This window comes from Podarcis pityusensis (genome assembly GCF_964106645.2).
Source record: "Podarcis pityusensis genome assembly, chromosome: 1".
Lineage (NCBI taxonomy): Eukaryota > Metazoa > Chordata > Lepidosauria > Squamata > Lacertidae > Podarcis > Podarcis pityusensis.
In genome coordinates, this window is record NC_138028.1 from 58,586,510 (window position 1) to 58,603,496 (window position 16,987).

The 16,987-nt window shown below is 39.8% G+C and overlaps 2 protein-coding genes across 7 annotated transcripts in view; both read left to right on the forward strand.

The window, feature by feature from the left end:
* SHANK2 (SH3 and multiple ankyrin repeat domains 2) overlaps positions 1-16,987 on the forward strand; it is a 343,989-nt gene that overhangs the window by 300,080 nt on the left and 26,922 nt on the right. For 5 of the 6 annotated variants that reach the window (XM_080982494.1, XM_080982491.1, XM_080982492.1 and 2 more), the window contains one exon: positions 14,106-14,236. In XM_080982494.1, coding sequence (XP_080838620.1) covers positions 14,106-14,236 — 131 coding nt within the window. Of the gene's footprint in view, positions 1-13,810; positions 13,871-14,105; positions 14,237-16,987 lie in introns of all 6 variants that reach the window. The other variant, XM_080982496.1, reaches the window with a different exon arrangement.
* LOC308464595 (uncharacterized protein) lies at positions 1,192-13,870 on the forward strand. The gene is made up of 2 exons (XM_080984038.1): positions 1,192-2,503; positions 7,973-13,870. Exons 1-2 carry the CDS (start codon positions 2,416-2,418, stop codon positions 8,827-8,829), a joined length of 945 nt encoding a protein of 314 aa, XP_080840164.1. The 5' UTR covers positions 1,192-2,415; the 3' UTR covers positions 8,830-13,870.

Consider the following 16,987-nt stretch of genomic DNA (forward strand, 5'->3'; position numbering starts at 1 on the left):
ATCTTAATGCTAGTCAGCTGTTTAAGAGATGCCTTGTCTAATACACATACACAATGCATTGAGAAACTATCTCAATTTACCTGTCAGTGTAGACTTTAAATTAAAATATATATAGACATGGAATAGATCTATGTTGGACAGCCCCCACAACAAGGTGGGGAGAGCTTTCAAGTGAAGTGAGTTTCCATTTGAAGCTGTCACTTTTATATCTTGCTCTTAAGTACATTGGGTGACTATATTGGGCTGAAATTCAAAATTTCTGCCTTGTTTCCCTGTGTACACCAAGATTTCCGGTTTCCACATTTCACAGCAGCCTTCGGTGTCTCCCTGAGAAGCCTCTTAGGAAGATTAGATGATTGTCCAGTGCAGTATCTAGCATAGTGCAAAGGACCGCAGCTGAAAGCAAAACTCAGCAGTATCTCACGTGTTTACAGAAGCACTTCAGTCACATCAGCACAGATGTATTTGGCTCCTGGCCATAATCACTCCAGTACCATTACTGTTGTTGGGGTTTTTTGGCTAATATTGAAGCCATATTCTGATGATCCCTCGTACCTACGGGACCGCTTCTCCTGGTATGTCCCACGGAGGAACTTATGATCTTCAAACAAAAACATCTTGGAGGTCCCAGGCCACAGAGAGGTTAGGCTGGCCTCAACCAGTGCCAGGGCTTTTTCAGCCGTGGCTCCGATCTGGTGGAACGCTCTGCCACAAGAGACTAGGGCCCTGAGGGACTTGACATTTTTCCCCAGGGCCTGCAAGACAGAGCTGTTCACCAAGCATTTGGCCAGGGCACAGCCTGACTCCCTCCTTTGGCAATCTTCACAGAACTCTAGCCCAATGGTTGCCATCAATTTGATTTGAATTAATTTTATAATTAAATGATTTTAGAATGTTGTATTATTTTATTGTTGTTAGCCGCCCTGAGCCCGGCTTCGGCTGGGGAGGGCAGGATATAAATAAAAAAATATTATTATTATTATTATTGAAATTATTAACATGAAAATGTTTCAGTTGAGTGAGAGATTTCTTAAGTTTCCTTTGCCTTAATGAGAATTAGCAACACCCACAAAATCAACAATATTAAATTATCATAAATTTAAAATGTCCAAAGAATGTCATGGATACCAGCAGCCACAGCAAAGTAGTTTTAAGTCCTATTGATTTTAGTTGGTGAATTGAGTACATGTTTAAAATTGTGGTCCTGTGCACAGCTCAAGTAAACTTAGTGGGATTTGCTTCTAAGGAAGCATGCATATGTTTCCTAGTTGAAATCAGTTGGACTTGAAATTCTTAACTTTGGTTGAAACACACCACATTATTCCTTTATCACACGCCATATGCCCTCTTCTTTCCCCCCGCCATGCCTTTCTCCCTTTCCCTCCTAAAGCTGTTGAGAGACAAATTAACGGTACTTCTTCTGCAGTGTACATGCTCGTGTTTATTGCTTTGCATCTGCAATGTCTGCCAAAAAGAGTGCTTTCAATAGCCATCGATAGCTAAATATGCACAGAATTTACAAATGACTTTTTAATGTACATTTATGCTCTAATATGTAGGCAGGTACCTTTTGTAAGTTTTAGCTTCTTTCAAACACATATTAGATAACATGGAATAGTTTTCTTTTTAATTGCTCTGAATAAGTAGAAAGCACACTTGAATTGTACTTCGCTTGGGATTTTGCAATCTTACACTGACATGAGACATGTGGTCTAGAACTTGAATGCAGATTCACACAACACCTTTCATAATATTCATTTTTACACTACCGTATGGTAGAATTTATACAAAGCTTTTTCATCTTGTGAATGGCTCCCAGGCCATGGGATCGGCAACCCCTAAAGATTCAGGTTGTCAGTTGTGTGTCTTTTGGTGGACAAAATGAACATGTGCTAGAACGCTTCACAAGTTCTACTTTTATATAGATCTCATAGCATGTGATGTATCGTCCTTTCCTTAGTACATTGGGTGGGTATACTGGGAGAAAGAACAACACACATGAAAAATAGTGGTTATGGTTCATTTCTGAAGTTAATAATGTGGTTGAAGCCACAGTATGAAGGTGCAATGGATGTTGCACCCAGTTTGATGTAACCTATTGTGCATGGCACAGTTTCTATCTGTATCTGTCTTAGGTATTCAGAAACTTTCATCCTATCTAAAGCAGCTTGAACAGTAAGAAGAAGGGGCATGCTGCAAACATGGGCCTAAGTACAGAGGAACAATTCACGGCTCCAAGAACTTTCTCAAGCGTGCTACTATGGCTGCTGCATTGCTAGCTGTATTTAATTGTACCCAAAGAACTTTCCAGTTATCTGGCAACAAAGAAGATCATACCTACTCCTGCAATCCAGCTGTTCATATGGGGGGAAAGGAAAGAATATATAAGGAAAAGAAAGCAATCCAGTAGTGGAGATGAAAAATCTGGTGGGATCTCAAAAGGAAGGACTCTTTGAGAGCAGCACTTCCCAGGGGAGGGATCAGCTGCCAATACAAGTGGCAGGTAAGACTCAACATGGCCATAAAGAGATAACTATTTTCAGTGAATCAATTTAAATATGTTTCTTGTAGCTGAAACCTCTGATTATTATAAGAACTGTAGCCTGTGCTCTTTCCATATACTTCCTAGAACTAAGTTGTCCTTGGTGTTTCTTCTGTAGCCTTTATATCACGAATAACTTGTAAATGGTATCCTACATTCACTGAGAAACTAGAAGCATGATAACCATGTTCAAGGAGCCAGCAGTACGCCAGCACCATGATCCTACCCAAGCATCTATGGAGCTGGTGTAGTCCTGACTTCTGGCAACATTTGACAAACATCCTGTCCAAGGCAGCTTATTCTTCAGGGCAGGGAGTAGGCAAACTACGAATAGTGAACACAAAATTATGAGGTGTATCATGCACATGGAGGTGTCAGAACAATACACCCAGGTGTATGACACAGATGTACTAAATCACAGAAATGAAGGAGGCATCTGATCACACTGAGGAGAAGTCTAACACTGCCTCTTTGCACACAACACTTTAAAAATTCAGCCAGTTGACAAATAAAATAATGTTATAAGGGAGATGCTGAAAAGAACCCAAACACACTGTCTGGGGTTTTTTTGTTTTTAATTCAAAAACAATAACACTATGGAACAAAAATCTAAAAGAGCACCTGGTCCAAAAATTACCAGGCTCTTGGCACAGTCCTCTTGCTTTCCCTTTCTCCGTCTGTTTTTAAATACATCTTTATAGTTGAGAACTCTGGTAGGCATGCCAGAACAAAATGCAACCAGGTAATATTGATTAAACCATAGTATAGGAAGCCACGCATCACATACCCTACAACTCACTGTATGTCTAGAAAGAAAACGATTGAGTTAGCAGCGGTTTAAAAATACATTGTTCGGTTAGGTAGATGTAGTATGTAAGGGTGTTGGGGTCTGAAGCAGAGTGCAGACATGATGGTGCTGATTTCTTAACCATGGTTAAGAGAGTGGGAGTTGGTCATGCACAGATACCTTGGGTTGGATACAGGTTTGAGCAGAGCAGAATTGCACAAACTGGCAGGGTCGGCCCACCCATGAGGCAAGGTGAGGCATCTGACTCAGGCGGCAGGATCCACATGGACAGCAGATCCCAATGCAGATATTTATTCCTCCCCCGTCCTGTTCCTGATGTAGGTTTTCATTCACCCCTCCTTCCCTGGTGGGGAGGGGCAGCCATGCAAACTAGATGCTCCCACAAGTGGAAGCTGGAACATGATTTTCAATATTTCCTTTCCTCCTGGAGCCTTCTGTGCTCTCCAAAATCTGCTCCAGAGGATTGGGGGGGATCCTCCGGAACAGCATGGATATGGGTATGGAGGGGGAGAGGGGAACTATCAAAAGTTATCTTCCTCCTCTCACCTACGGGAGCCTCTGCAGGAATTGACTTGCTTTTGTGAATAGAAGGAGGCCTTCGATTTGTTGAACAGCAGGTCTGATTCTAACCCTCTCTTTCCTCTGTCTCCTTTTGTCTGAGGCATTCTTTCTCCTCTCTTTCTCCTTTGAACTTTAATTATATTTATCATTACATCTGCTTTGGTTTATTTGTTCCTATTTTAAATTCATTTCAGAGTCTTACATTTTGTCTGCAATTGTATTAACATGTTTTTTATGTTGTGTCAGTTTATATGCTGGTTTCCTATAGAAAGACAAATATTTTTGAGAATAATAAATAAATAATCTGCAGTGGTACTAAGCATGGTTAAAAGCTTGACTTCACTAAGCATTAATCAGGATTTGAAGCAAGGCTTCAATAAGCTGGCAAACCCTGGTAAAGCTGTTGAGCGTTAATCATGGTTAGTGTTAGCATTACGGTTAGCTCAGTAAATAACTCCTGCGTGATTTTATGTGCAGCTTATTCCCAGTCTCTTAACCATGAGTAAAAGATCAACAGTGTTGCATCTGCACTGGGCATAAATAATTGCTTCATTTTCTTTTCATTATTATTATTTCTACATCTCATTGAGTGTAACCACAAGCTAGTGATTTGTGCCCCTTTAATGAAACCAATTCTGTAGATGAAAAATATTTAGAAGATAAATACATAATATTTATTTTGTTTACATGTTGATCCTTGCAGTGCAGTTGTTATATGCTCCTGGTGAAGAACTAGGCAACAATGCAAGATCAAGGCACCTAATTCAAGAGAGAAGTTAACTTGATTTTAATATTTATAGTCACATGGTGCAGAAGCGTAAGCCATTTGATCATTCAGTCCTGCTGCTGAGCAGCACAGTTTCTAGGCACACCAAATTTCCATCGTCTCCATATTACCAAATGCACTTCTTCCACACCACCAACATAGCACTGGTGCCATCATCTTAACAACTTCCAAGTCCTGAATTTTACCAGGCCAACTTGCAGACAGCAAGAAAATGACCTTTCAAGCAGAGCCTGATGCATATAACACAGTGATGTCAACCATTATCCCAAGTTGCCACAGTTGCTCTGCATTGAATGAAAATCAGCTTAAGGTTCTCTGTGCCCCATAATAATATTAAATAAAGGCTGTAAATCCTAGTTATTAGAGATGCTTGAACTCTTTGTTGTTAATGTTGCCTCTTGATTCAGCCCCTTCATTGTTAATGGCTAGTCTAACAACCCATCTTAACCTCTTTGAATGTATTCATGATTCATAAGTATTCGACAACAGTGTCAGAATTTAAGTCCATTGATTGTTTATAAACTGTTTACTCAGTTTGTTATTTGTGTGATTGGCCACACATGCCAATCTCTCTGATTGGAAGGCTGAAGTTATTTGCTTAGGAAGACTTTTGCAGTGAATAAAATGTTTCTGAGCAATAAGGTTTTTTTTCAAGTTAGGAAACTGGATTCACCAATAAATGGCAAATGAACCATCAACATAAATAACAAACTATGCCAAAATATTATTTTATTTGTATATCAATGTTCACACATCAGCTGGGGGTGGGATAGGTTATATTTTTCAGATTATTTTATCAGGTCTACTATTTTCCATTTGGTTCTGTTGTAAATGTTCAGACAAAGAGTTTTAAAATATGAAAAATGCCTGGCTTCATATGATCAATGATATCCAATAATAATAATATCCCTTCTTTAGAATGGGATGGCCAACTTCTGCATTATAAGCGGCCACTCAGTTCTCTAGATTCTGTTCCTGGAAGGGGAGTATATTTTGCTGTCCAACTGGACCTTCTCGCAACTAGTCAGAAGTTGTATTCAGCATGACCTAGGAAAAGCGGGTTCATAGTTATGGTGCATGTGTGCTGGATCATGATTTGGGCTGTTGCATTCAAAACCTGGAGATAGAATCATAAATTTGCACAGCTAACAATGTGAAAGGCTTCTCACACAACCTTTTAAAAAAATAATTTCCTTTTTATATAAAATGTTATTACTGATTAAAATGTAGCAGGGAGTAAGGCAGATAAAATTATTTCCTGGGCCATATCTTGCTCATGGGCCTCAGCTGGCCACCCCTGCTCTAGAGATTCAGTTAGAATTTTGAAACAGACATTTGCTCATGTGGTTAAAAGCATCCCTGTTTTATATGTGTACCCTAGCAGAGAATTCTGGAAAGTGGATTTTGTGGTCCTGCACTATCTAAGGAATATAGGAATCACTGGTTACAGCTGTCGCTGGGCTGGTGGAGCAAAGGTGGGAATTAAAGTGCAAAAGCAGCAGGTATTACATTTAAATTGTCTCGTGAAGTCCCTTTTCAAAGTATCCATGCAGTGGAAGATCCAAGGCTTGCTTGCCACTCTGTCTCCACATCCATTTTCATAAGGAACTCATGCATATTATATACAAACAGTTTCATTCTCACTTTCCATAAACATGCAACTGGACAGTCTAAACAAACACAAACAGGTGTGAATACTTTGAATGTGAATACGTTAATTAATAGATGGATAAATTATTAGCGCTCACAACGTAATTAATGTTGAGATTAAATATTCAGTTATATTGAATCATGAAATGTACAAGGCCCTTTAAATGAATATATGGTTGGAGGGGTTCAGGATTTGGAGTGGTGAGAGAGACCATGGTTTTCTCTATGAACCACCTCCAACATCCCTCTCCCACTAAAATAAGATGGATGATCTCAAAGGATAAGAAATAATAAGAAACATTGTTACAATCAGACACATACATACATACACCCGTGTCCCTCTGGTGCAAATACACAACTCCAAATTAAGTTCATAAGAGCAGCATGTGGTGTGTGTCAATGAGCAGGAGTGACACCTAACCAAATACAAATTCATTTGGAGATTCTGCAAAGCAGGTGCAAATTACTTAGCACCAACCACACAGAGCAACCAGTTCACCAGGAATGATTAGTAGTAGTTACTCTTGTTTACTAGGTAGACTTAGTGAGAATCATGCTGTTCACACACAAATCTTGCTTAAGATTGGGAAATGTACTTTGAATAAGTGATTATTATGATAATTTGAGAGGACATCTCTGATAAATATGAATGGGTAAATTGTCCCAGAGGCAGAAGGCTTACTTTATTTCCCCCCCCCCAACCTAGGACATTTTCTCATTCTTCATTAGCCTGCTTAATATATATAAATGCATAAAGTAACTGCTTAGTTAGGAAGTGCATGCAATATATAATCATTTTAAAGTGTTTGGGGATACATTTTCTTAAGAGTAGATGTGAATTTAAATAACATACATGGACAAATGCCCTTATTTAATGCTTGACCTTTCTTTGTAAACTGCATTGTACACGTGTTATATAACTCTTTATAAAAGTACTCAGGCAAGGAGTCAGCAAGGCAAGTGCAAGGGAAATATTTATCTTCAGACAAACAAAAGGCATCCTGGTGAACAATGCCATTGTGCATAATTACTTTCAGTTTAATATTAACAAAAAGGAAATGAATGCATACAGAAGACCTAAGAGACATTGTTCACAGGATAAATTTGATTGATTACCACACAGATTTTGTGGCAATAATTCTGGAAGGAGTTTAGGGTTGAGATGAAACGCCGGACAAAAGAGAAGATAGCAAGCAGTGCTTCAAAAGTTGCCACACAAGCCAGTGGTGGAGCACATCTGACACCACAGGAAGCTCAGGTCGCTTGGAAAGTTGACTCAAAGTTCATCACAGAGATTTCTGACTGTGACATCACTACAATGCATAGGTGAGCTTTTTGCTAGGTTCACAGACATTTACTGTCACAATCACAATAAGGTGTATTGAAAGTTGTTCTTTGGGATCCAGTACAGTTGTATGTGTTATGGGTGCAGCACCGTGTGCATTTTATGAAGTGCCACTTGCACTTTTCAGTCTCTAAATTTTAGTCTGCCCAACTATTTGCCCAAACACAAACACTCTGGTTTCCCAACTGGCTTCTTTCTGTGTGTTGTCCGATGTATGTAGATTCCTCCATCTGCCTGGCCTCAGATACAGTGGTTGTTGCTCCTCTATTTGATTGCCAGATGTCACTGGGCAGCAAGATGGGGAGGTTCCTGGATCTTCTGGACAGCCCAGGCACCAGAGAGGAAGTTCACCATCCACACCTGCAGAAGAGCAAGAATCTTCAGTGCCAGCTTCTGATGAAGATTCACCAGCCAGAACTACAGAGAGTTGGCCATGGCCATTGTCATCATCTGAAACACACAGCAACCTGGGGGAAGATTTTGAGGGATTTCCAACACCAGAGCGGACTCCGCAGTGTACAATGGACATACAATCTCCTGGGGATCAGTCTCTCAGTAGGACTCCCCAATATGAGAGTGACTCTCCTGTGGAGGGAAATGATGAAATGAACGAAGAGCACCATGGTGTTCAGCCTGTCCCTAGGGATCGGGGTTGGAGAGGGCAAACTCAGCTGACAGAGGGGGAGAGGTTATTAATGGAAACCAATAGTAGGATTGTACAGCTGCTGGAAAATATCAAGAGAGAGCATGCACAGTCCATGGGTCTCATGTCACAGTCCATGGGCCGGATGGAGCTGCAGCTAGGCATTGTGGCTACATCCACAAGAGCCATCCATAACTACCTGTCTGAGATTTTAGCTTTCCTCAAACAACCAAGGACACAGGTCCTTGAAACACGTATCTCCCAAAGAGCCACCCCTCATGTTGAGTTAACGAGTGCCTCAACGTGGACTGGTGAGGATGCAGTGGCAATGCCCACTGGATACTTACCAAGGGATGAAGGGATTAATGACTCTCAAGAAACACTGCAAGCCACACTGCCTCGTCGCAGTGGCCGAATGCAGAGAGCCATAACAGAAAGGGCCTCGTTGCCCATGCCCATGCGCCAAGCAAAGGGGGGAGGGAAGAAAAAATAATTTATCACACTAGTGATAGTATTTTTAAGGGTTTTTTTTAATGTGCCTGTCCTTTTAATTCTTAGCCATAAGGCCATGAGTGGCAGAACTTGACCATTTTTACATTTGGCTAACATTGTATTCTGGCTGACTAGATTAGTCTTACATTTTGTAGTTTATATTTGCATTGTTAACAATGTGTGCTACTGGTATTTGAAGAACATTTGCTTCTGTTCTTTCACTTCAGCTTCATGAGAGCATTTTTTTACACTGTGCCAGACATTCATTGCTTTTCTTACAAATACAAATCATTTCTGGACACAGTTGTTTTTTGAGTTTTCTTTTTCCATTATCCCCCCTTCCCCCTTTCCCTCTGAGCAAGCATTCTGGAGTTTTTGGTAAGTATGTGGGTCTTGGCAATATTCGCCTCAGAAATTGTGTTCGATCAGTCTTTGCCTGGTGTTTCTGGCATGCTGGCCTGAGGTGTTGGGAATAGCCTGTAAGTGCCTTTTTTTGATAATAATCTTATCCTCTGTGGGTCTGACCAGATTAATCTCTTGCCTATTTTGTGGAAATTACATATCTTGGCTGGGTTGTGTAATAAGCAACATGCCAGGACTATATTGCAGCATTTGTGACTTGTACAAAAACTGTGCCAGCAAACCTATCTAGGCACATGAACTACACTTTCAAAAGCTCCTTCCTTGTTGAACTGATGGTTTGGTGAGCAACACTGTTATCCCATGGGGAAGTTTGGAGATTTAGAAACAGAGGAAAATAGCAATGCATTTATTATATGTGAATCACATAAAGAAATATCATAGGAGAAACTATCCCTAATACTATCACAGATACTTACAGATCAAAGCAATCGCCTTCCTTGTAGCCAGACCTTCTCAGAATTTAAGAGTCATAACACGCTGTTGCGTTCTGTGCCACAATGTCTAAATAACAGCTTTGCATTGCAGACGTTATGAAAATCTCTCCTCTTCCTTTAGGCCACCTCATTTACTGATGCTAAGAGTGGTCCTAGCACACTAGGCAGATAACTCATGCACATGGGTTGGAGAGCATTTTTATTACTGTTGGGACTGCCTCTGTGAGGGTTGGTTAAAAAGCGGGACACAAAAGCATCTAGATGCATATAAGGAATACAGAGTGGCTTCTGAGTGGTACTCGAGATCATCCTGTTTTCACCACCAAACTGGGTTGTGTGGTCGCCACTACTGTTACAGGCACAGTGTAGGCCCTGCTTCACTTTCCAGTTTCACTTTGGAGCTAAATTCCCTAAAGAGCATATTTGTGAAAGCATATTTATCAAGCCCATATCTAAATCCAAGTTTGTGGCTGTATCTAAACAGGCTGTAGACCATGTGGGCCATATCTTCTACCTACTCTTGTTTCAGACGGAAGAAAACCTGAGAGCAAGAAGCATTTTGCTGCAGTACAAACCAGCCATAATATGCTTCTTAGTGAAATATTTGCTTGTGGCTGCTTTTTGCTAAGTGACTGGGCTAATGGTGAAATGCAGCTAGTTTGGGCTAACCCCTCATGCAGGCACAACGTACGGTTCAGGTATCTGTCCTGAGGTGAGCTGCCATGGGTGTGCTGTCTTGACCATAAACTCTAAATGCACCCGGTCTGTCAGGGATGACCTTTCACACCTGCATACCACTTGTGCCCCATCTGTGCCTGTTTTATTTCTTGTTTGTTTGTTAAACATAATATACCGTATTTTTCCATCTATAAGACACCTCCATGTATAAGACTATTTTGGGGGACTCAGATTTAAGAAAATCGGGGGAGATGGCCCCATGTATAAGACGCCCCCTCATTTTTGACATTATTTTTTAGGGGAAAAAACCTAGTCTTATACACGGAAAAATATGGTATATATAGATGCCTTTATAAATAAATACATTTCAAATTGAAGCATGTAAAAATCATGATGCAAGAATACACATTCTTACAAAATTACATTAAAAAACAACAACCAAGGGGAAGTGTCACAAGCAAGTATGAAACGCAAGTCCAGTCCAATGGATTTTGTTAAGGTTCCAATGTAGCTTTCAAAGTCCTAAACAAAAACAAGCTGCAGAGCTCTTTGAAAATTAGCCTTTTATTAATATGTTTGAAAAGGGAAATACATGGAGTTCCACAAACATCCTGAGATCAGCCTAGATCTACAATATAATGAAGATGTGTTTATTTGCATTATGTCACTCTAAAAGTGTGATGGAATTGGGGAGGGGGGTATTCAGAATTTGACAAATATACTACAGTTCAAACATAACCATTGTTGGAAAGTCCAGATTTCCTCCCTAAATTTAATACATTTAATTCATTGGGTTATACTGCATCCCAACTTCAGTATGCGATTAAAAAAAAATCAGCACAAAATTCATTCTTTGCAGTAATATACAAAGCCCCCTCCCCATTCCAACTTGTTTCAGCTATCTGTGATTAGAAAGGGTTGCAATACCTGCCATTTGAGTGGAAAAAGCTGTAGGGCAAGGAAAAATGAGCTGACAATAATAAGATCAACAAAAGATAGAGTTTCCCACTAACCTAATGTGTGGTGGCAATATCAGATTTTGTTAGTGAATACCTGCAAACTGATATTGTAGTCAGATCTAGTGCTTGGATCAGACTTCCAATACTGTCTTGCAAAATAATGGAGGTATGCATGGTTTTTTATCATTTTCAAAGTGAATATACCCATGCTTTTTTCTTGTATCTGTCAAAGCCTATTCATTATTTCCCTGAAGTTCTCATTGTCTGGCTAGAAATATGGCTACGTGCGTCTTTTCAGTTACAAAAGTTATGAGTTTTTATGTGGAATATTACATTACTTGCAGACATTGAGTAACAAATACTTCCCATCTTCAAAATCTTTCACTGTTGATCACAAAAGGTTTGTGGCATCATTTACAGGACTAGAGAGGCATAACACAAAATCTTCCCTCTTGGTGGTGGATATACCAGCATACCCAAATGTCAAAGATGAAACCTGTAAGGTTTATGTTTTACTGAAAATTGGAAAGGTTTAGTCATAGTTTGAAAGACAGAATTCAGATTTCTGCTAAATTGAGTATAAATCTTTCACATCACATTTGAATCTTTTAAAAAGCAGGCAAAAAAATTAGAATACTGAAAGATATTGATATTTACAAATAATCTATAGCATTGTCCAGTTCCATGATGTTGGCAGTAGATCTTGAGCCTTCTCAGTGACTTAAGAATCTGCTTTTCTATGACAATTTTCTTCACAGGTAGAGAAGTTAACTGTGATTCCTATAAACACCATTGCCCTGATCCAGCTATCCCTTGTGGGCACAAGGGCTCTGATCTCACCCAGCCACAGGATCTTCTCCATTCACTACAGTGGTCGAGGCATCTCTGGTATCACATGCATAGAGATATGCACATAGATCTTTTCCATCCACTGCTGTGATTTGAGAAACCCACACATGCAGGGGCTCCTTGTGCACATTGCAGCACACACGGGGCTGTGGTTCAGGAAGCGTCTCTGCATTTAACTAGATGTGCTACATTAAAAGCCATTTTCCTTTTCCCATATACCATTCTAAACCACACTCTTAAGAGATGAATATGCTCTACATATCTAATTACAATCTCTTATTTCAACACTCTGCATGGGTGGAATTGTCTGTAGAAAATTGAGGTGACTGTATTGAGTTGGTAACTAATGGGCTAGTTTCTCTTTCTTCCTAAAGCAGTTTGCAATGCAGGTATTTTGTATTTAATTCTAGAAAAATCAGTTGGGAAGTATGATGCCTTTAAGACTTCAGTTGTCGGACATGATGAAAAAAAGAAATTGGCGGGCAATGGTGTCTCTTCCAGTTGTTACATAACTTTTTATGTATGCATATATGCTGAGTATCCAGGGCCCTGTGGTTAGGATGAATATTTTGCTAACTTTGCTTTGATAATCTAAATGTTAAAAAAACACCACTGCATATATATAATCTGACTGCATTCTCTGAACATTGATACTGAAGGTGTGGCAAAGAAAGAATATAGGACTATTTTTTATAGTATAAGGTTGGCTCTTATTCCAAGTGTGGAGGATGAATTGATGTGTGATCTTAGATCAGTAAAATGACTCAGTTTCAACATAAATACAAAGGGATGATACCCATTGTATAATGCTATAATCCAGTTATTGCCTAACTCTAGATTTGAACATTCCTCTTGCATCTTAAAAGGAAATCACTTGTATCGATTGCTTCTATTTTGGTTTGTGTTTGTAATTTGTCGCATTCTGCATTGTGCCTATTGGATCCAAATTTTCCTGTGCTACAAAGGGTAGAGATAAATTTTGTGTGGTTGGCCTCTATAGCACACTTAAAACTGAGGGCTGATTCTCTTCATAACCTTGTCCGTGACGGGCTGCTTTTATTTATCCAGCTCAGATTAGTTTTCCTACCTTTTGTCCATAGTGAAGTGGTCATACTATGACTTTGAGATCACAGTTTGATGGCCATCACTCAACACACTCTTTGAACATTTGTGGCAAACAGTAACACCATCTCAGTTTGCGGTCAAAATGTTTCATGACTACTTCCTCATAGGCAAATGCAGGAAAATAGTGCTCCAGAGTTTAGAAAGGGTTTGCTACTAACAACGTGGCCATGAGAATTAGCCCTGAGATATTAATTGCCAGGCTTATAGCAAAGTTTCTAATGAAGATTTGAAACTTGACTCATTGGACCTAAGTATGATTCATTTAACATTTAGAAGTCCATAGAAAATTAAGTATTTGCATATTTAAAAGACTTTAAAAAGTGCTGTTATAGCAGTGCCAGATCGTTTTGTCTAATAGCCTGACATCAGGAATAGGTTACAAAGTAATAGCATAAAGAGCACTTAAAAATACCTATTATTGTCTAAAATTTCATTAGCATTCTAGTGACTACTGTGTGGAATAGTGCTCTGCAGGTGTAAAATTTCTAAAGGTTTTCTTTCCATTTCTATATAGATATTTTCCCTTCACATTTTGAAGGTTTGAAGAAGAGGATTGTTTTTCGAGTCACACTAAGTAAACATTAAATGCATGCAGGCTTAAAACTAAAGCATGCATGTTATGCAGCAGCAATAAAAGTGCTCGGCTTGCACGACTTAAGATGCTGAAGCATTGCCTTGTTAAATTGCCAAAATCCCCTTTTTATTTGCATCTTTAAAAAAAGTTAAACTCTTAATTTCACATTGCATTATTTTGATTTTCAGTCTTTGGACAAATTAGATTTATTTTAGCAAATATTTCTGTGTTACAGATAAAGTTGATGACATAGTACCAGTTTCCAAGCCATCAAGAATTCCAGACAATGCAGCCATGGACTCGAGAGTGGCAACAATTAAACAACGACCTTCCAGCAGATGCTTTCCCTCAGCTACAGATATGAATGTGAGTAATGGCTCTTGTAAATGTACTTCAGAGTTCTGATATTTTGACTAAATTAGGATCTTTCCAGATTCCTAATAGTAGAGGATAATCCTCCAAGCTTTCCTTTTCTTTTTGCACACTTATCCTTAATTATTCTGACTTGTACCCATGATTACCTTCTGGAACGACAGTCCTCACTGTAACAGATTAAGATTTATTTCCTAGGAAAATTTACTTGGAAGTTAGTCCCATTGAAGTAAATGAGAGGCACCTCTATAAGTGATATATTCGTGTTCTGTAAAATTACAAATGCCCTTTTAATGGCTAATTTCCAAACTTTGAAATCAACATCAAAACCTTCCTCATGATTTATTGTCATTGTGCAATGGGACTGTATCTAGATATGAAATAGATCTAAATATTGAATCAGATCTTGTCCAAGGATCACACATGATGAACTCAAATGTCTTCCTAACCCCAGAGTCGTCCGCGACTAGACCTAACGGTCAGGGATCCCTTTACTTTTTTACAGTGCAGTATGGTGTGTTTCTTTTCCTTCCCATCAGAAATGTTGCTCACACCAAGAAATATGTTCTGTCCAGAATGACAAATTTGCCACCTATTTCACAAATACTATCATTCATAGAATTTGATATGACTTTAGAAGCTCTTAGTTCAAATACCACGACTAGTGTGGAAGGCTCTGCTTTGTACAAGTTGTGTGCATCCGCTACTCTTGATTCCTCCCCCCCTACTGAGGCAGAAAGAATTAAGGGAGAAACTGACCTGCTGTTAGTTGGATTGCTGTGTGTTCTGGTTGGTGATGGACAGCATACAGGAAATAATGACCTCAGCTGGGTGGAATAATAAATATTCTCCTCCTCAGGGAAGGCATGCCAAAGAAATATGAAACTTCTGATTGTCTTGCTCAGCTCTGGCTTTGATACTTCTAGCTAGTCTAAAGTTTTCCCTTTTCCAGTAAGCTTTTGGGATAGCAGTTTATTTCACTGTATAAAGATACGGTTTCTGAACTGTATCTCCTTCAGTCACAGTTTGCAGGGCAAAAGTTGGCATTAAATCCTGTGGCTCCTAGTAACACTTCAGGAACTTCTGATTCTGTGCTTTTCAGGTGCTTGAGGCATTTAATTAGCTTTTCCCAGAAAGTAAAGTGCCAGAGGACAGAAGCATAATCTCTTGAGAATATTTTTGAAGAATTGAGACTGTCCACCTGTCCACCTCAACTGATCTTCCCCAACCCATTGTTTTAAAAAAATATTTTTAATTTCTTTAGAAAAGTTATACCCCAGTCTTCAGCCAAAAAGGCTCCTGGAGTGGCTTGCATACAATCAAGATAGTCCCTGTCTGTCAGCTTACAATAAAAAAGAAACAGCACAGAAGGAAAAGCGTCCAGGGAATGAAGGGTGGGGAAACTCAGAGGCCAGTTCTTAAAGTTTAAATAGTAGTTATTATCATGACAAGGCGGAATGGAATCAGTTTAGGGACAGGCGGTGTCTGACAGAGCTGACCTTTCAGTAAAGCTATGGAATGAACCCCACTACTTATCTCTCACTGTTCATTTGCAAAATAATCATTTTCACTTTTATTCTCTATGCACTACTTATGCCTTATAAAATTATTTATGTTATTCAGTGGTCTTGTTCCTTCTCGCGTAAAATTCCAGCTGTTTAGCATCTACTTCCTCTATGAAGCATTTTTTACTCTTGGGGGGGGGGAGTTGGGGAGTGGAGACGGGCTTTCTTCAGATGTGCTGTATTCTTCTTTCAGGAGGAAAATAGATGCTGATACATGTGCTGCTTTTATTTGTGCATTTTGTTTTGTTTTTAAAGAAAAGAATTGAGTCTAAGTTCTGGACTGGAGGACAGTCCCAAATCTATCATTAAAATGAAAAAAAATGTGAATTTTTGAGTAAAGCTTGGTGTGTGTGTGTGTGTGTGTGAGAGAGAGAGAGAGAGAGAGAGAGAGAGAGAGAGAGAGAGAGATGAGGAGACAGGTTGCATTTTAAATTGAAAAGTGCTTGCAAATTCAGGAGTGTGAGCCACTGCAGTGGAAACAAAAGAAATCTCTAGCTGTGTGCATAGTTTTCTCACATACTTGCACATAAATTTGGTCTTACAAATTGCCTGCCTGTTAACTGCTAGTTAGCTGTTAGTGTGCTGCATTCAGCACTTTTCTGAAGGCATCTGTAGTATTGTATGTGACCCTGGCTCGTGTTTTGTCTCACTCCAAATAACAATACAGTGGAACCTTGGGTTACGTACCGTCCTCCTTACGAACACTTTGGGTAATGAGCTCCGCTAACCCGGAAGTAGGTCTCCTGGTAGCAAACCTTGCCCCGGGATGCGAGTGGAAGTCACGCAGCAGCAGCGGGAGGCCCCATTAGTGAAAGTGCACCTCAGGATAAGAACGGTTTTGGGTTAAGAACAGACCTCTGGAACAAATTAAGTTCATAACCGAAGGTACACCAGTACAGCCCAAAACATAAGACCCAATCACATACAGTAGACACTCAGGTTGCGAATGTGATCCGTGCAGGAAGCACGTTCGCAACCCGCAGCACCATGTATGCGCATGCACAGGTCGCGATTCAGCGCTTCTGTGCATGCGCAAAGCACGATTTAGCACTTATGGGCATTTGCAAGCACCGAAACCCGGAAGTAACCCATTCCGGTACTTCTGGGTTCGGCGCGGTGTGCAACCTGAAATCACGCAACCCAAAGCGTCTGTAACCCGAGGTATGACTGTATAAAAAAC

Excerpts from the sequence above, each read along its gene's own strand:
- LOC308464595 (XM_080984038.1), top strand. The coding sequence starts at position 2,416 with ATGAAAAATCTGGTGGGATCTCAAAAGGAAGGACTCTTTGAGAGCAGC. Across the intron at positions 2,504-7,972 it reads GCTGCCAATACAAGTGGCAG|ATGTCACTGGGCAGCAAGAT; the intron begins GTAAGACTCAAC and ends TTTGATTGCCAG.